Source organism: Cottoperca gobio, chromosome 15 (genome assembly GCF_900634415.1).
Source record: "Cottoperca gobio chromosome 15, fCotGob3.1, whole genome shotgun sequence".
Lineage (NCBI taxonomy): Eukaryota > Metazoa > Chordata > Actinopteri > Perciformes > Bovichtidae > Cottoperca > Cottoperca gobio.
The window spans coordinates 3,215,903-3,236,846 of record NC_041369.1 but is presented as its reverse complement, the minus strand read 5'-3'; the positions used below and the strand labels follow the sequence as shown (position 1 = coordinate 3,236,846).

General features: G+C 41.9%; 1 protein-coding gene across 1 annotated transcript in view; it reads left to right on the top strand.

The window, feature by feature from the left end:
- The first annotated feature begins 739 nt into the window (after positions 1 to 739).
- fancl (FA complementation group L) overlaps positions 740 to 20,944 on the top strand; it is a 24,095-nt gene continuing 3,890 nt past the window's right edge. Inside the window, exons 1-10 of the mRNA XM_029449514.1 lie at positions 740 to 1,088; positions 1,573 to 1,631; positions 1,719 to 1,779; positions 2,293 to 2,349; positions 2,674 to 2,771; positions 10,876 to 10,972; positions 13,741 to 13,809; positions 17,916 to 18,066; positions 18,522 to 18,605; positions 20,074 to 20,119. Of these exons, the coding sequence (XP_029305374.1) occupies positions 1,002 to 1,088; positions 1,573 to 1,631; positions 1,719 to 1,779; positions 2,293 to 2,349; positions 2,674 to 2,771; positions 10,876 to 10,972; positions 13,741 to 13,809; positions 17,916 to 18,066; positions 18,522 to 18,605; positions 20,074 to 20,119 (809 nt within the window). The 5' untranslated portion in view covers positions 740 to 1,001. The remainder of the gene's footprint in view (positions 1,089 to 1,572; positions 1,632 to 1,718; positions 1,780 to 2,292; positions 2,350 to 2,673; positions 2,772 to 10,875; positions 10,973 to 13,740; positions 13,810 to 17,915; positions 18,067 to 18,521; positions 18,606 to 20,073; positions 20,120 to 20,944) is intronic.

Genomic DNA, 20,944 nt, shown 5'->3' with positions numbered 1-20,944 from the left:
CAGCAGAGTTACACGCACCTATAGCTGCCGCCCAACATGGACACAGCGGTAACCACTTACTGTCTGAAAGTACCTTGGATTCAGTCACTTGGCTTTAGAAAATCTTAAATATGACTACTTTATTGCAACACTATTCCAAGAAGGAAAGTGAAAGTGAGACATAAGTGAGAAAGAAATTTAATGAGAGACATTTATAAACTGAAAATAACACCTAAAACACCTCAACATGAGTGTTTGGAATTTGCATAAATCTATACCCCTTTGTTATGAGGAAAAAGGTTTTTAATCCTATAAATTCTATTGCAATTTCATAGCTTTAGGCCACAAGAAAGCTCACTCTGCTTTTACCTAATGACATTATATGGCATATTTTAGTAGAATAATTTGACTGTGCTGTGGTTATTCATCTTCCAGTCAGCTTTCAGTCACAGTCACAACGTGTGTGTGCATTAACCCATGCTGTAATAACCTGACCAGGGGACAATGAAAGATGTAAACTTAGTTCATGGTAGAAGAGTAGAGGGAGCTTAATTCAGATCTAAGGGGATGTCATAAGCTCTAAAAAGTTTTGTTACAGCTAAAGCAACATTAGTGCTTTTGGTAATTACAAATAATGACAAAATAGGCCTTGTAATCACTGCAACTAACAGTTAAACAATCCACAATACAAGTATTTACACGTCCTACAGACAAGTCTCTAAATCTGAATTCCGATATTTTTACAAGTCACTGAATGCAGCCGCGTGACGTCACTTGTTTTGTTTTTCATGGCGGGAGGGTGTTTCAGCCAACTTAGACTGTGTCCTGGCTGTCGAGGCTAAAACAAAGTGACTTCTTGCGATTTAACGGCCTCGATAACCTTTTCCTCGTTCAAATGTTTGGTTCAGGTGGCCGATTTATTTAGAAATAAAAGCGTTGCGAGTTAATACGGCCAGGCTTGCTAACGTTAGCTAAGGAAACTGCTCCTGGTTTGACAGCTGGCTTAACGTTTGATTAGTGCGATGGAGAGTTCATTGGTAAAAGACAACCCACTGCTTTTACCTCTCAACAAGGAAAAAACTATCTACGACGGATTCATTACAGTCCAGGTAAGTTAATGTGTCAGTGGACTGTTCTTCATAGTTCGAGCAACGATTCTACAACTACACACGCCATTGACAAATGTGTCAATGTAATGATTCCTCGCTCGCGACACATGCACGTGCTGTGTAGAATATAACTTTTTTGTCAACTTTTGTTGTTCATTTGTAACACTCACAAACGTTACTACACACCGTTATGTCATGTTTGTAGTATGCGTAGTAACGGTAAAAGCAACATTTAAATAGAATAAGTATGACATTTTATTTTAATGCTGAATTGAATAGTTGTGTAGCTTTTTGGAGTAAGCATAGAAACGTTATATTGTTACATTTGTCAGGGGGGGCAGGCCACGTGTTACTTCTATCAGCCAGCTTCGGAGCTTATTAATTAATGCAGCTGGCTAACGTTTGCACTCGACGCTTGTCAATTCACTTATAGTATTGTGTTGTGCCTGTCATGTAATCTACTGTCATGCTATGATTCTCACAGGAACGGGACTTCAGATTGAGAATACTACTACCACCAGATGGCCAAGTTAAACGGGCCAGGTATACATGATCATCTCACCTTCTCTTTGCAACATACCAAGCCCAGGTGTATTGATGTGCTAACTTGTCATCACTTTGTTCTTGTAGGCTGCACTGCTGTTGGCAGTTAAAACACCTGTTGCACGGGTATGAGCACATAGTGAAGCAGGTAAACTCTACATATATCCCCAAATAAATACATCGCAGTTGTATTTTGCTGTAAATTGCATCATTGTGTTGTGTCTGCTAGATGTTATTGAGAGCCGGTTGATTGTTCTGTGTTTTTATATTTTTTGTCATGTCCTTTTTGCTCCTTGTGCTGTCTGCATCGTGCCTGCCGTCCCTCTTGTACTCCCTGTCACCCATCAGGCTTTCCTCACTCAGAAGCAGAGAAAAAATATTTTTCACTGTTTAATTAACATCGCCTGGAAAATGTCCCTATTTGTTATGCTGCCCCTCAGGGTTATTTGGATGAGATTGATATTTCACCCCGGGCTGCAAAGTTCATTATTTTCACAGCCTTTAAGCTATCATTAATTATTAAAGCTGGTGGCAGCCCCCATTAATCACAAACACTGTTTGATTTGAATGGCTGGCTAGAGGAAAAAAAAAAAGTAGACACTGTCACTTCATTATCCTCCCATTCAAGGATGTCTCTTCTGTCTTGTTTGACTCCTCACAGAGGCTGCAGCAGTCGGCTGATCTTGTCAGTTTCATTCTGGAGCTGAAGACTGTCTTGGTAAGGAGGAGAATGACACAGTGCTTGGCTCGGTCACTTTGACATTGTTGCTTTATGAATGGGAAGTAAATGGAAACCTTCAGGCACTATCAATAGCCTTGATCTTGAGGCACACGTGTACATGTTTATTTTGTTAGGTTGTTACACTTTTCATTAATCTATGTGCTTGCCACCAAACAAAGGTATAAGACGTAATGGCCCTGATTGCTGTATTTATGCTATTTTCTTTTAGTAGAAAGATAATGGTGCAGAGCAGTGAAGTTGTGATATGATGTGCATAGTAATCTGTGCTAAAAATAAGAAGCATTCTCTCTGTCGTTGCAGGAAGTGGGTCTGAAGAGCCGCCGTGAGTGCCGCTCCATCCCGCCTCCACAGTATTACTCGCAGCTCATCTCTGAGATGGAGACCCTTGGGTGGGGCAAGTAAGTGACTACTAGGCGCTCTAACACGGTCTCTGAAACGAGCTTGTATGGCCCTGATCAGACAGTGTGTTTTACAGGTTGCTTTGTATTTATATAAAAAAAAAAAAATGTTGAAAGAATTTTACGTTAGCTTAACACAAACTGTGAACTACCTAATAGTTAATAGTACGGTTGTCTGTTTGGAGCATGGTAACAACGGTAAAATCATAAAGCTCAGGGTATCCCTTAACAGCCACCACATCGCAACTCATCCGAACAACATGGCGCTCAGCAAGGTATAAGCAGCGAGCAAAGTGCTTCACTCATCAGTAATCTACAAATCTTTACATTTGTTTGGCATTTTTGCTAATTTGACTAGCTGTTTATTTGAATGCACATATCTGACAAAGTGTTCCTCCAGCACCAGCTGTCACTCAGCTCTGTCTGCGCACTACTCTTACAGACTGCTCTGAAGTCACAGTTTAGGAACGTGGCGTCTAACTAATTGGGAAACCGTGATAAATGTAATGTTCATGCTCAGTGGCTACTCTGGATGTGATGTGGGATTGTTACCATGCCGAGTCTAACCAGAGCTAGTTACACCTCCCTGATTCTTACACTTTGAGAGTTAGAGTTGAGTCGGCATCAGTTTAATCCAGCTGAGACTGTGCTGTCATCTGCAGGCTGCAGTGTTATATGGCTTCATGACTCATGTGGCTTGTCCATTTGTGTGTTTGTACACTTGTGCATGCCATTCAGGCTCCCAACACCTGATGCTGGGTGTCTGCCATCACAATAACAATAGGACTTTCTGAAAGTTAAATTTGACTCTATTAAGCAGTAAACACCAGTAACTCGCTACATGTTCAGATTGTGACAAACTGCACTACCGTTACTATTGCAAATCTTCAGTTGTTTGTCTGCAGGGAACTAAATGATCCACATGGTTATGTTGATAAATAATGTAAAGTGTGATTCATACATGATTCAAGGATTCATTGTGCAACACAGGGTTGCAGCTTAGTCCATAATGCTACCAATGAAAAACCTGAGAACAGAACAGAAAAACGTGGTAGTAGTAGAAGTGCACATTTTAGAAAAATAGGAGGAATATAATCATACACAATGATGGTGAGTGCTGTGGGCAGATATAATAGCGGAGATCTTAAACATTAAAACATTTGACAACAGGGAAACATTGTCCATCAACTTTGACGTTTGAGCACCAAACATCATTGACGTAAACACAGTCCGCCTCCTCTCGTCCCACCGGAGTCCTGAGTTCTGTCCAGTGGTCCGCCCGTCAAGTGCAACAGCTTGATCTGGGGAGGCAACGATGGAGCCATCAGTCCTGTTGCTGGGTTAGCCTGAGTCCTATTTTCCTGCGACCGGACATCGGCCGGCTGGGTTACCTTAGCCCCCCTGTTGGCTCCCCCTCTGGTGTCCAGCAGGTCTGTCTCACTGGATGCTGTAGGCTGCGATCGTCTCAAGGTCTTAACCCAATCACCAAGCTTCCTTCTCTGATGTTGATGCAGTGGATTAGATTTGTATATCTATTTTATACAACCAATGTGTTAATAATTTAATTGTTTATAGAGCCTAAAGACCCTGTCACACAGTTCCATATGGCAGAAACGTATGCTGGCGTATATGAACATGAGCATATACAACGTATACGTATCACGCACTTATACAAAACGTATCAGAGCGAATGGCCAACGTATTTGACAAATTCCCAACAGATTCATAACGTATTCCTTCGCTGTATGGCACAAACGTATCCCGCCGTATACTGAATATCGGCAACACCCTGGTGTACGTTGTTGAACACTGAGGCCGTGAAATGTTTTTGAACATGCTCAAAAAATGTTCACGCCGTTCAACAACGTACACCAGCGTATTGCCGATATTCAGTATACGCCGCCATACGGTACTGTGTGGCGGGGCAATTTGTTTGCAAGAACACAAAGTTCTTCATAGATCTAACCTACAAATACAAATAAAATCTAATGTGGGAGAAAGATCAGCGACATGTTTCTTTCCACTTGTGTATTGGAGAAATAATGTGCTTCTTTGTTCAGCACTATGTGCTCCACGTGACAGCAGCTCTGCCTCTCACATCTTGGATGATGGAAGGAACAGGCTGAGCTGCTCACAGTATCTTAAGCAGTTAATATAGGTAGTTATATGGCAGACTAAAAAGGCTTTGGAAGCTTTATGTAAGCAAAACAAATAATGTTTTTCATGTGAAAGAAGGATATATTAAAGGCTGTTTGATAGATTTGTATGATTTGAATTTGTGCTCATTCAAAGATTAGATATTAAAACAGTTCAGTTATTTTATAATTAAGATGTCTTTGTTTTCCTGGCACAGAAGGGAGAAAATATAACAACACAAACAAAATAACTTCATAACACATTATTATTGGCCAAATTATTATTTTAATATCGATTTCACAATCGTTCTCTTTAATCGTCCACCACATTTCACAAAGTGCATTTCCTGGTTGTCAAGGGGACCCTTAAAGATGCAATGTACTATGAACAGTGTTATAAACTGCAATGTTACACAATGAATGTTCACGAAATGTAAATAGTATATACTCTTTCACGATGATCTAGATATCAACTCTTTTCCACTTTTCCTTTTCTCTGTAGAAGCTACGTACACCTCAGTTTGTGGGCCAAATGTGGGCAATTGTGAGCAACTCACAAGCTTAGGCCAGGAAAGTTATTATTGAAACTGTAAGCTATTGATATAGATTGTTTTTTAACTTCTCGTGTGCTTTCCCCAGAGGTAAGATTAACATACCGAGGTACATATGTCTGGAATCCTCTGGTGCTTTAAACAGCTATATGGAGCAGTCCTTGTTTTTTCCACCCAGCAGTCTACACTGATTGGAGAGCCTGCAAAAACACGGCTCCACATTAACACATGGCTCTTAATGACTTCCTTATTTTTAGTTATTGAGTTATAGTTAAATCCAGGTCACATTTAATAACTCTCAGCCCGCGTGCGGTGACAGGCCCAGCTAATACCGTCGTCTGCACTCGTCAGGAGAGGAGGAGGGGGGGTGGTTAGTGAGAAGATATCTATTCTCCCCGAGCTCGGATTAAGCCTTGACTACTACACTCATTTTCCACTTTCCTATTAATGACCACGGCTACAATTATGATATTAGCAAAATGCAAATGGCTCTAATTGAAGACTCTCAGGTTTGAATAGGAGAAGGGGGGTGAAGGTATGCTTTATGCTGGAAATGGGACCAACATCATTTTCAGTGTCGTGTTACGGTTAGGAGGCATTATACACAGTGGGCCTCAATCTCCAAAGCACTCGAGATTCGCTTAGCGTCTTAATTGGTATGGGCCGTGCTAATAGCCACCAGGGGTTTTCAGCTGTAATTCTGTCTGCTGATTGGGCCAGGTAAGTGAGTCTTTCTCTCTCCCTCCTCTCTCTCTCTCTCTCTCTCTCTCTCTCTCTCTCTCTCTCTGTGTCTCCATTTCTGCATTTGAGAGTGTGGTCATTTTAATTGGCTGGAGATGGCATACCATGTGTTAATTAATGGAAAATGAGGTCAAGTAGGTCAGCCGCCATCACTCGGTGGCCCCCAAAACGTGGCCCCGAAAGCTTGCGGGCTCATTACGGGCACAGCTGGCACTCCGTTTTCACAGTCTCTCGGTGTACGTAGTAAGTCTCTTCTTAACAGTCACCACTCTGTCACCACGTGTTGCTGCTTCTCCGAGGCCAGCTATAGCTGCTCTCTGGCAGTAGGGCTCTGTTGGGCCAACCAGGCACAGGGCTGAGGGATTAGACGCTATCATGGATCTTTTCATATTTATTTTGTTACGTTATTAGGCCATCTAATAAATGACTCCTGTAATCATGGGATGTGAATGCAATCACAAATGGTATTGGGATGTATACAGTTATGTCCAGTAAGTAATGAGAATGTCCTGGTTAGCACAGTTAGACTGCAAACCAGGCTAATTAACACAAAGGTGTCAGCTGCGCTTTATAAGATTAGTGTGTTTTTTTGTTGTGTTTGTGCACTTGGTTGCACATACGTCCGTGCGCATGTGAATCACGTCGTCCTCTATCATACCTTGTGTATGTCATCATTTTGCATGTGAACTTCTCATGCAACACACGAGCACTACAGTACATGTGTGTTGATCTCACCGTTCATTAATCACTTTGTCGACAAAAAAAAGAAGAAGAGACATGCACACACACACGCAAGCAAAAATGTGCGCGGTGTGCACTGTCTGGAAGCCGCTTACTTGGCTGTGGAGTTGCAAATGGGATGCTCTCATCAGTCTTCCCAGCAGGACGTCTGACTGTCACGCTGCTTCCATCATGGCCAAGGAGAAGCGGCAGCTCGTCCCTGCTATTTTGTGTGTGCTACCTCAGAGTAGACGAGATGGAAATGTGTGTGTTAGTGATGCACCGATGAGACTTGTTTACTGTTTGTCAAAGTTGGTCGACTCGATTTTGGTCTTAATTGTCCTCTTAACACAGATGTTTTTTAATTCTGCTCTTCCATTGCTTACAACTTCAATATGTACTGGGAAATTGACCATAATGTCCTATTTGCTTTATTTTCCTTAACTATTCAAAGTCCACCGGAGATACCGTACTTCTACTTGTTAGGTTTTACTTGTTTACTTGTCATCATGTCATTGTCTAATCTACAGTATTAAAACCGGGTTGGAAAGTTCCTTTTTTCTTAGTTAAGAGCAATGTGGAATACATTTTGGTGGCTTCAAATTCTATACCATTGCTGATCATCACTCGTCGCGGTCCAGATCCGCCTACTCCACTGAGGTCACTGCTTCGTCTGGAATTACAACATGAAACAGAGCTTTTCTCGCTTGAAAGCAATCGATCCAATGAGCGCCACGGGGGGGGGGGGGACTGACGAGTAGCCAATCAGCAGCAGTGGGCGGGGCTGATGTCGTTGTCGAGCTGTTGTAAAGATGGTCGGCAAATCTTCTCAATATTGCCCGACGTCGTTTGTTTTTACTTCGCTGCGCTCCACTCTTGAAACCTGGGCAAAAGCACTGACTACATGACTTCCGGTGGATATATTGGTCTCTGGTGATTTGTTAGGGAAAATTGAATCCACCTCCCCATGGAAAGTCAATGTCAGACTGCACGGTCATATTCATGTAACCTTTCATAGTAATAGCAGTAAATACTACTCGCACCCTGCAGGTAGAGCAGCGGGTGGTACAATATTCATTTGAATCCAGATTGCTTTAAAATATGTTATAACGTCTAATATCTGGCTCTTTAAAACCTCCAAAAACCTTGTACTGGATTTGACTATTAGACCTAACAGACTGGCAACTGCAAAAATACAAAGGAGCAGGCAGTGATTTATTCAGATGTCATGACTGAAAAAGGGATTAAAGAGAAACTTGTTCCACAAACCACCAGCACTTTATTTCAACGATTCAACTTCTCATTTATGGATTTGTTCATATGGATGCTTGTCACTTCCTCCACTTGCATAGGTCTATTAACCGGTCATGCTTGACAGATCTGTGTATTTATTGCTGTTAGCAGTAATGGGTATTTTATGGGCCTGTACTCTTTGTAAATGTGTACTGGAGGATATAAAGTAATGTGTGTGTGTGTGTGTGTGTGTGTGTGTGTGTGTGTGTGTGTCAAAGAGCAGGTAGGGCAATGTGTTTGGGAGATCTTAATATGCAGATGGATTGTAGAGATAGGGAGACAGGGGGGCGGGGGGGGTGAAATTGAGTAAGCGTGGGAGCAGAGATGTATCAGGTCAGCATGCAAGAAAAGGACACGGAGACGAATTGGGGTGATCATGATATTGTGTGTTTGTATGTGTAGATGTCAGTGTGCATATGACTCTTCAGCACCGTCGCCCTTCGCCGGCGTTTAATTGCAAGTGTGCGAGCGAGCAGGCGCTTTAAAGAAAGGGGACACATTTAAAAACCTCATTCCATCACTTCCCTAAGTGTGTGTGTGTGTCATTCCTGAGCACACTGCTCACATCACACTACTCTAACACACTCCATAAATCCCCTGCAGATATACAGCCATGTCAGCCTCGGCACAGAGCGTCCATCGTAATGTACTGTAAATCTGCAGAAGGACTGTCCAAATCCTTTGTCTCAGATCAGTCTTTGTCTTCAGTAGACTAGAGAAGGACTTGAGAGGGGGAGGAACTGACTCTTTGATAGTGTGCCGGAGCAGCAATAAATCTGCCAGCAGTGTTGGTGCACGCTCGGGCCAGACCAGTGTTTTGTCCTCAGCCTCAATAGGTTATAATTAGCTCAGGAAGGAAAGGGTTTGATTTACAGGTTGACTCGAGCTTCAACATGTGAACCCACCTTAAAGTCACTGAGACCTTATACGAGAGCTTGAATCTGCCCTCTAACTGCCAAAGTTACACTTTTCTTACTTAAATACAGGCAGTGATGTTGGCTGGGGGTCAGTTTTCATGTGTCCTGTCAAAGTGTTTACGTATCAACTCTGAACATATCAACACAACAAAAAAAGATTTTTCTGTGTTCTTGGATTTCGATATATAAACGTGTGGACGGAGCTGATGGTTAACAAAAAGTGTGTCTCAGGAAGCAATGTAGGATGCTGTGAGGCTCACAGAAGACCAACTAAATACTCATGCTGGAGTCTGTCAGTGACATATTTTAAGTTTAATTGATAGTTTTTTTTCTCTATGTTGCATTTCTTGCACAGTTGTTTATGTGTATATACAAAACAAATGTACATGTGCAAGAACCAACTCAATTAGTAATGCAATGAATTCTGTTGGCATCTACACCTTGCATTATTCGCTGTGCTTCCTAATCTAATACATATTGAGATACATGTCAATACCTGTGAATTTGGTCTAAATATTTGCCAACAATCTTTTGCGGGTTCATGCCTACAAATCCCACATGTTCCTGTGAAATCATACTCTTGTCACTGTGAAAGTTTCTTCAACATCATTTAGGCCAGGGGTCCCCAAACTTTTTCCTGTGAGGGCCACATAACTTTTCCCTTCTCTGATGGGGGCCGGGGTCAGTTTGTAACAGAAAAAGTGTGACGATCGCAGGGGTGCCTAAACGTAAACATTTATTGTTTTCCAGAAAGCCACACATAACCAAGCTGAGCTAACAGTCCACTTTTTAGCTTTGAGAGTTTGTCTGCTCGCATTTGGCCTTGCACGTTATCATACTTGTCTTTGTGACGGGATTCATAGTGTCGGCGCAGATTGTATTCTTTGAATTCCGCCACCGCCTCTTGACAGATGAGACAAACAGCCTTTTCTTTGCATTGAACAAAAAAATAATCGGTTAAATACCCTGCATTCTGAATCCATTTTTCTCTTGCCTAACCTTTTCGCCATTATTCCGTTCTATTTTAGAGAAAGCAGCTCTTTAGAAGGAAGGGTAACCACTAACCTATTCAGTAGTCGGGAGCTGTGGGAGGAATAATTCTAATTCTTTAGGGTTTTGTGTTAGTTTTGAATTGTTATGTAAATGTAATTCATTTGATCAAATATCCCTCTGTTCATTTACAGTTATTATTTGCATGCATCTCTGTGAATTAGTGTGAAACTGCAGGCTAATTGTATAGCATCGTGAAAGATTGACTCACTCCAGTTGTTCTGTATCAGTCAGGTGAAGTGCTGGCTGAAGAGCCCTCAGATTACTGCTGCTCCACCAACAGTACATACACATACAGTCAGTATGTTTGCTTACACTGTTATTGGTAAGCATAAAATCCATGCTGTTGTGTGGTGACTTAGGATGAAAATAATGCCCCCAGCACCAGCATGATTGGTTTTGTTATATTCCTCCATTAGAGCATTAAAAGACACTTGCTGGAGGAGAATGCAAATTAGGATTTATAGAAGAGAAGCCCGTAGCTATGCCTTGCCTGTTTTGGAGCGTGAGCGTGGAGCTGCAGCCTGATGTAATGTCACTGTGTTGGTACTCAAAGTGATGAATCTAAAGGCAGAGTTGATGTCTCAATATTGCCCTCTGCAGCTGTGATTAATGATGGATGATGGCTGCTGTCACTTTACAGCGTTGTTTACCCTTCTCGCTGAATGTATGTTGATTTATTGTGTTTTATCTTCAGGCTGCTCTTCATAGACGCAGAGTTCCGAACGTTGAGGCTGAAGGCGGAGGACTCCTCTGGAAGGCAGCACACTCTCACTGTTAAACTCAAGTCAAAGGTACGACATGCACACACACCCACACACACACTCTCCGGCACACACACAAACACAGTTTACTGTAAGGACTGGATCATTTTCACACTGGAAATTATTCCTGATCAAATGGAACACTGTTGACCTACAGCCAATCTAAATCCAAACAGGCCGACTTTACCAAAACGCATATGAGATGTTCAATTTGCTGATAGCAAATCAGTGATTTACATCTGCGCCCCTAAATCTAGGTCAAACTGGAGAGGGTGTGGAGAGACATGATAACCCGCTGTGACTGAGATGTAGCACAGATAAAACATCTCCACATAGACCTCAGCATGATGGAAAACCTTCCACTATGTACAGAGAAAACCAACACACCCACACTCATCTGCATAGCTGCTGGTTCTGCTCGCTTCTCTTGACAGAAGCACACAAAGCCTTTACCCACTGGAGGTACGAGTACATGTCGGCTGGGGAAATAGCAGTGTAACGCAGAGTGTTAGATATGCTTGCATGTCACAGGTCTCCAAATGATCAGATAAGAGGTGACAAAGTGTGTTTGATGATACTTTGTCCCTGGAACACATAATGGTTTTGTTTGATTTCAGTATTGAATTGAACATCACTAGATTGCATCTAAACTAGACTCCGTAGTAGTCGGAGTGTACGAGAATAGACTTCTGCAAAATCTGATCATTTTTGTATGAATTCAATTAATGTGACTTAAAATTGCTCCTTGTTTTTCTGGTAACTTCCTCTAATAGGCTCCAGGATCCCCACTAGGGCCCCATTGTAAGAACCGCTACTCTAGTGATAGAATATTAATGAACTCTCAGTGCAGTCAGACATTATTGCCTCGTGTTAACCATAACACGGTCTTTACAAGGCTCTAGCGGGCTCAGATCTTAAAGTTAGCGATATCATATGAAACTGCAAAAACCTAGCAATCAATGGACACCAACTATGTTATGCTAGCTTGTTGGGCAGTGGGCTCAATAATGCTCCGAAGTTAAGCAGAAGTTAAGCAGAAGTTAAGCAGAAGTTAAGCAGAAGTTAAGCAGAAGTTAAGCAGAAGTTAAGCAGAAGTTAAGCAGAAGTTAAGCAGAAGTTAAGCAGAAGTTAAGCTAGGAACAAAACTAGCGTGGCTATATTCACAGGGGTCCCTTGACCTCTCACCTCAAGGCATCTGAAAGAGAAAGCGCTCTATGGTTACCCACGTGTCTCTTCTTCACAGACATGTTAATCACATTCCATTTGGGGCAAACACAATGCCATGTTTTGCATGAGTATAAATGTGTTTTCGCCTATTCTAAAAATGGTGTATTTGAATATTTCTGCACACTGAGGTCCCTAAACCACTGTGGAATTGCATAAATTTGGGTATTACTGGAAAGCTGAGACTCTTGTGGATCCAATGAGCCGAGTTGTAGTCGTGCGTGATGATGTTGAACCCTATTGTAGCCATTTCATTGTAGTGAGAGTGTTTTTTTTATTTTTTTAAACCTCGCTGCATATATTGAGCTTTTGTGAGCTCTAGGATAATCACAGCCTCATGAAACCTTACAGCCACAAACTAGAGACCGTCAGCGTTCAGAGGATGTGTGGCTGTCCCAGGTACATTAACAATAAGGAGGCTTCTGAGCAGTTTCCAGAACACAAGTGCTCGCTATCCAAATGCAACTCTTGCAGAAATCTCCAAATGTCAAAGGTTCTTGAGACCAAATAACAGCTAGTTTTTCATGGTGTTCCTCAAGGTCTTGGTGTCTTAATGTGGTATTTTGGAGGGATTTTTGTCAATTTGTATCAATTCTGTAGTGGTCAAAAATGGTTAAATTTAGCTCCAAATATGTGTAACAAATGCTGCAACAACTTATGAGACATAATAGAGCATGGTGATGGTCATCACATACTTCCATCATAATGATCTAAGCCTGTATACACTTGATTATTACAGATTCATGACCAGAACATGTTGACACACAGTGCTGATACAATACAATCTTTTTAATTATAATGACACTGTCACTTTAGAATTGTAGCGTCAGTCGTCCGACTTATGACACAAGATCACATCCGGCATGATCATGTTTCCCCAATTTGGCATAAAAAAAAAAAAGTATATTTTACTATTGCATAGGTAAAAGTTAATTTTGCTGTGTCTCAAACTCTTCCTAAAATCTCCGTCAGAATTGAGCTTCTAATAGCTGGCAGGAGTGTAAGTATCTCACAGTGGTGCGATGCATTCTGGGCGTGGTGAGGTGGTGCTTAGCTAAGCCCAGATGACATCCACCGGGAACAAGGGAGGGTGGTGGGACCCCACTCTGTGTCCACCTGCCCACCTGGCCCACCTCACCCCTCTGGCACCGGGTAAAAATAGCTTGGAGTGCGTTCCAGCTGCTTCCACCAGATCCAGCGCCAGGTCATCCCTCACCAGGCACAGCTAGGGAGGAGGCAGCACTGGCATGGACACATAGAGGCTCGGATGGCAGGGGAGTGAGAGAGGAAGAGCACAGGGAAAAGGACGGGAAGTAGCTTCATGTTGAAGGTGAACAGAGAGAGGGAATCTGGCTCAGTCTCACTGACCAAAGCTTCTCATTAAGGAGGTTTTTGCAACACATTAAAGACAAACAGCACTAATGCCAGGGTTTACTGTAAACTCTTAAATAAAAGACGTTATTCAAGTAATTAGCAGGAACAAATTAGCAGGTCGCAGATAAAGGTCAGGTATAAAACTAAAACTGCTTATTACAGAAGCAGCTATATAACTGTCTTATCACCTACACCCACAGCACCCTGCGGAGGCTCCTGAGTGCTCAGCTGACCTGCCACTTCCTCTGGCCATTACCTGGACACCACAGGTATGTACATATTTCTCCATCTCTAAAAATATATTTGTGTTTAACATTTTAAATGCTAAATGGAAAGAAGAAAGTACTTTGAGCTCATACAGGACTCTATTTAAAGTTTGACAAAATGGTCAGCAAGTATGTCAGGTCCAAGCTACTGTTTACTGTTTTTAATATTGCAAAACCTGCTGAACGTCTTGTACAAGTTATATGTGGAGCTTATAACAACTTTTGAATTCAGTCAAGTTATAATGCAACAATCCTGTAAGCAGGTTCAATCACTCTGACCTCTGCATCAAAATATACACACACCATGGCAGGGGGGGGGCGTAGCTTCTGTGTCTGAAGTGCGGTTCTTAATTGACTAAATATGAATGAATAAATAAGGCAGAAGGTTTGCAACAAAAATGGCTCTGCTAGACCAATCGCAGAACTCTCTCCGTGTGGCTGTGTCGCCCCACATGTAGCGACCTCCTAACACATCGGCTGTCGGTCTGAGGGACATGGAGCCAGAGCGCTTCCGATAGACAGATTCTGCATTGGTATGCAGATATCTGTTTATAGAGATTACACATGTCGTGACATTTTTGAGGTTGGCACTAAAGCGACGCCATAAAGATCTGTACCTCTACCTTAAAGCCTCAAAAAGCACCGGCGTCATAAGAGAGTAGCGCAGCCTGAAAATAAAGATCCCACTGTGCACTTGCTGCTGCTAAAGTTTTATTGCTTTAAGTGAAGCGACACTTTTGTCAACTCCTCTCTGCTCTCATGTGACTTTTGGCAGCTGAATAGTCAGAGGTCACTGTTTATTGTTACATTATACCAAGTCTGTCACGTTACTTATTTGTCCAATCTTTTTGATACTTTTGAGATTTCCTTTTGCTAAACCTCAGAGGTTGATGTTTTCCATCTAATGTGATGATTAGAGGCTCACGCTGTGATTAAGGGCTGCACAAATACACTTGACTCATCCTGTTGCATGATTTGACAAAACACTTCTCCACCTGCTGTATTAAGATATTTTCTTTCAGCCCCTCAAATTGAGTCCACTATAATTGGCATAAAAGTGTTTTGATGTAAAACCAGCTGTGGGCTCTTTGTGTCTCTTTGCTTTCTTGTTATTGTTGTTTGCCGTCTTGCTTCTTTCACTCCGGCTCTGCTTTTCATCTCTGTCACTGCCTCTGAGTCTGTATCACTTACACACACACACACACACACACACACACACACACACACACACACACACACACACACACACACACACACACACACACATATGCAGGAACACGCACAGATGTCTTATTTTTTTCACAGTCACAGCAGTCGCTTTGTCCATCAGAAAAGTACTGCTATGTATCAGAGCATTTTACTGGACCGCTCTTCCTAGTGTTATAAATATATATATATTTATTGTGTGTGTGTGCGTCGTTGAGCTGATACATGGCAGGCGTACAGTGAGGACCAGCTTAGAACAGCGCTACCGTATGGAGCCTGTCTGCCTGCTGGGCTGTTGATGGATCTCTCACACACTGCAACATGAAGTGTGTGTATGTATGTGTGTGTCTGTGTGTGTCTGTGTGTGTGTGTGCGTGTGTGTGTGTGCTTGCATCTGTGCCAAGTGTGTTTTTGTCTGATGGGTGGCTGGGGGAAGGGCCTGTCTGTCGGCAGCCCTGACATGTTCATTTGAATGAGTAATTATTGCCTGCTCTGTTGCAGGGCCAAGACATGCCACTCTGTGCATTTGTGTGGAACTAGAATGGGAAGAGAAATAAACCTGTGTGTGTGTGTGTGCGTGTGTGTGTGTAGTTTGTGTTTGTGTGTAGTTTGTGTCCTTTGGGCTAGCAGACTATACAAAGGTGATTTTTAACAACCAAAAAAGGTTTCAGTGTTAAATAAAAAGGTGAGTGTGGACACCAGAGCCACAGTTGAATGTATATCGTAGCTTGACTCAAAGTCCTGCTTGTATGTGTGTTTGAATATATTTTTATATATATTATATTTATATACATTTATTTTACATATTTATATTTATATATACATCATTTGTTTTTAATCAATTACTGTTCTTAAAAGTCACGGCTGATACTTAAAGTTTGAAACCTCCAGTTTCACAGCAGAAGTGAACGTATCAACAAATTGCAGCACCCTCGTTCTGACCTGGGCAAGAAGAAATCGGAATCGGACACACACGCACACACACGCACACACACACACACACACACTCTGGCATTATGCTGATGTCTTCCAACTCCTTTTAAAACCGAAGAAGAAAAGAGAGAACTAAAAAGATTGTGTTCACGGACTGACCTCACTGTGGGTTTTTCTGATGTCATCACACATAGTAAACTCATGTAGACCTCTTCAGATACTACTACAGGCCATGTCAAATCCTGAGCATGTGAATTTCAGCAGCTCAATTTGTTCTCTGAGCTGTGATCTGTTCGTCAACTAACAGGAACAGACTTCTGCAGTTCAATGGTGCAAAGTGTGTTTCATTGTGAGTGTTATCTTGTGATTTAAAAACACGTAAAGGGTGAGAGCGGTATTTTTTTCTTTTTTTGCTTTACAATAATACATTAATAATTCTTAATTCCTTTCTAAAGTTTAATGTAAATAGGAGGGAATTCTTTCAGCCTGCCTGCTTTTTAAGAGCTAAATTGAGGTGAGTCAGAGATGGCATGAATTGATAAAGAGGACTGATTGAGGTGGCCAAGGAGCAAATCTCAGCTCAGGGTTCAGTGTCGTTCACACTTCCTCACAGCTCTCCGCTCTCACTCTGTTCTTCTCTTACAGCAGGAATTAAATTACCAGCTCTTCTTCCTTTTTTTCTCTTTCTGAACTGGGCCGAGCGTAGTTATCCTGAGCTGTAACCGTAATCATGCCACTGGCATTAATTGGGCTGTAATTGCTGAGGCTCTCAGCACCTGGACGATGCTTAATTGTGTGCACTGTGCTGGCACAATGACCCATAATTTTTGGTTCATTTTTCCCCCTAATTTTTTCCCCGTCATTCCATCTGTATTGGTCTCTGACACCTCTATCAGCCTCCCTTTCTCTCTCTCTCTCTCTCTCTCTCGTGTGTGTGTGTGTGTGTGTGTGTGTGTGTGTGTGTGTGTGTGTGTGTGTGTGTGTGTGTGTGTGTGTGTGTGTGTGTGTGTGTGTGTGTGTGTGTGTGTGTGTGTGTGTGTGTGTGTGTGAACACAAAAATGTACAGCATGTGGTATTTTGATAATTACAATTCTAAACTAATTCTTCATTTCATCACAACTTGCTGTGTTCATGCTGAAAGGCATTCTGTACCTTTTTAGTTGGCTTGATTTAACCTCAGTGCTGCAGGAAATGATTATTTTTATTATCATTAATCTGCTGTTTTTTCTTGCAGTTAATTGATTAATAGTTTGGTCCATGAAATATCGGAAACCGTGAACAAAGTATATTATGGTTTCCCAGAGCGCAAATACTGTAGACATATTCAAGTTACTTGTTTTGTCCAAAAAGTCAAAAACCCAAAGGCGTTCAGTTTACGGTCACACAATCAAGGAAAAGCAGAAACACTCACGTTTGAGAAGCTGGAACCGGAGGCAGTTTGCTAGCAGCATGTGTGGATGGCAGAGACGAGTGGGGGCTGAGTTAGAGTCATTAATGCGTTACAGAGGATGACTCCCACTGACTCTCCAAAGTTTCCTACCTGCCAAACTACAGACACTCCCAGAAGCCTCAGCTGGACTTTGTGTTCAGTTCCGATCAGTGAATGTGTGCTAATATGTTAAAGCTAGATGGTGAAATTAGAATAAAGGATGCCTGTAGCATCAGCTTGTAATCATCGTCACTGTGAACATATTAGTATGCTAATGTTAGCATTTAGCCTACCAACCTTCTTTTCTTTAGATGAGCAGATTGATCAAAAAAATAAAAAACGTGAACTCTACATGCGTTGGTAGGCCACTTTCTTTCTGACGTTGGACTGATCCAGGCTAACTGTTCCCCTCTGCTTCCAATTATGACATTTGCAGTTCTGTTAAATAAAGAAAACAATGTTTTTAACTGAAGCTTCTCCTCTGGACTCTAGTATTGTAAGAGCTCTGTGCTTGGTCTGATCTTTTTTTTTTTTTGTTAAGAGTACTCTGGACCAGCTCCACAGCCAGTTCCTGCTGCTTTTGGAGTCCCTGACAGAGTTCTGGGACGTCCTGGACGAGATGGACAGTCAGACCTGGATTCTGGAGCCGGAAAAACCGAGCCGGTCCGACACCATGAGGCGGATCGCCATCGGTACTGTATGAAGAAAGATCTCAGCACAGTCCGAGATATGTTCACATACTGGAGGAGTCTTCAACGTTTTTCAGGCCAAGGACCCCCAAACTGGTGTAGCGTGGTGCAGGGACCCCCTACTGTATATATTGTACACCAGAGGCTTGAGGAGGTCTGTGCCTCCACTCTGTCTCTGACTGTAGGTGTGTGTCGCCGCCCTTCGCGAAGTACAGCGGAGAAGGGAATGTGAAATGGCAAAGCAAACAATTTGTAATAAAAAAAAAGAAAACTTTAATTTGTTTTTAAATTTCTTTATCTCCAAACAATTTTGTAGATAAAATTGCAGTACCTCCGCGGACCCCCTGGAGGTCGCAGACCCCCTGTTGAATCACATTTACTGAAATGACACATACAGAGTTGCTAATCACTCCATATGATACTAAAAGTAAATTATACATCCCTGTCTGTGTGTGCAGGAAACAACACATCCATCAAAGTGGAGGTGGATCCCAGACACCCTAAGATGCTGCCAGAGTGCTGCCTGCTGGGAGCCGAGCATGGTGGGTAGTCAAACCTCAGAGACATGGCAACACATGAAAGTGTGTTTTCAAGCAGTGCAGAAGCATAAGAAATGTATCTGCACTATTACACACCCAGAGGTGACACACTGTTAGAGCATGGGAAATCCTCCATGAGGTTCTGTGAATAAATGGTTTCCTCGAGGTCCTTCTAGGAATTGCAGGTGACACACTTGGGTGATCAAATGCATCGTTGTTATTTATTTATATTAACCTAGCACATGACACATCAGAAAGAAGTTGGTATTTGTGCTTTCCAGAAGCCCAACAAAAGAAAATGTTACCTAAACTTGTGTCGTTCTAAACTAATTCATGTTGCATTTTAGTTGTTATTTTCAATCTAAAGGTCAGAGAACAGTGTTAACACTGTGGGATGTTAATTAAGACTATTATAGTACTATAGTTCTACGATGAGTCGTGCAGTCTATAAAATGTCAGAAAATACTGAGAAATAAGCCACAATATTTCCAAGAGCACAGAGTGACATCTTCAAACTCCTTGTTAAATCCAACTAAATCCCCCAAAAATGTTCCATTACATTGGTCAAAGAGAAAAGCAGGAAGCAGCAAATCCTCCCATTTGAGAAGCGAGAACATTTATTTGGTATGTTTTCTTAGATTAGTTGAACAATTAAATCAAAATCATAGACATTGGATTGATTATTTGCTAAATCCCTAATGGGAACGACTGTGTCCTGAGCCTCTCCATAAGCCCGCATCACTGCGATCAGACGCCCGTTTCCACACAATAATCTGCCAGCCGAGGATCAACCCAGGCAATAAAGTACAAATTCAGCCTGAGCCCACCGTTATTCAGATGAGCTCAGTGAGAAGCCGTGAGGTGTGAGTGAAAAAGGAAAAGCACTGCTTCTTCAGTCTCCTCGTCTCAACTTCAACCAGGCTGCTTGTGTTGCCTATTGTCTGTCGTCGTGTCGGAATGGCAAGTTTTCTTTCTCACCACGCCAGAGTCAGCCTGCAAGCTTCGGCTTCAGCTTTCTATTTAACTCCCCGTCAATTGTCGGTCATTGTTTCTGTAAGCCCAAGGTCATGCAACTCCTAGCCTGTTGCCTAGCAATGCAACTCAAAAGATATTAAACACATACACACTTCAGCCACCAAGACGGGAGGCAGGCGGTGACCCTCAAATACGAGGGGTCGCGCAGAAATATTGCTTTTTGCATGTAGGAATAACAAATAGTGAAAGTGATGAGTGCTGCACGGAGACAAAGCTCCCCTGTGGAACAGAGGAAGCAATGATGCTTCATATCTGACAGTGGTGACGCCGCCGTCTGTGGTGAAAAGGGCAGAGAGCGTTTGAGTATGCAGACTATGTTTTCTTCAAGACGGTCTAATTTTCTGAGGGCTTATATACAATAAAAGTGTATCAGCAGCAGCTTTTATTAGCAGTGCAGTTTACATCCAACACCAAATAAATGTCTCCTGTGTTGCAGCGGTGACTCCGCTGAGGAACAAGCTGAACGCCAACATGCACTTGTGGTAAGGATCTCTGCATTACCAAGCTTATACTTGGGTTTTGGATGTGAGATGATACAATATAATCATTTATTGACTTTCACAAGAGCTTATGTGACATAATGATCATATTATTTCTAATTAATAATTAAAAAAAAATAAAAACGTCTAAATGTTGTCGAGCTGTAATTAAAAACTCAATGTTTTTATACATTGATATACATGCACCCTATTGCATCCTGATAATGCTACACTGTAAACAACAAATCCGTGCTAAAATGGCAAAGAGTAGAGCTAGTTAACTTTAGCTGTTAGCAGCCGGTGGACAGTCGTGCTTGGCTAAATAACGGAGCTAACCGCTAAAGCCAAGAGAGCGAAATTCTATTGAGTTACATTATGATGTGTTCAAGCTCTATTCAGCAAAAAAGATTATTGGGCGGAGGTGAATTGTAACATGATGTGTTCAAAAGTAATCTTGTAAAATGTAGTTTTTGGCAAGAAACAGTTTTCACAGCAATATAAAAAAGATATTAAAGAGGGAATTATGACCTGTTTAACTTACGCTACTAACAAAAAGCAGTATGCACACTTTAATACACAAATGTATGTTAAAGTACATGAGATATATTATTTCGTTTTTTTTACTGTTTTGTATCTAATTTGGTATCAACAATGAAGGTATTATCACAGGTATTGGGACATACTAATGTTCCACTACTATGATTATAACACACAACCCACACAATTATGCCAGTTTAAAGTAAAGCACATATTTAAAATTTCACCTCGGGTATGAACATTCGCCTCCCTGCTTGACATGTCTGAGGAAAGTCTCCCTCCACCGCACGA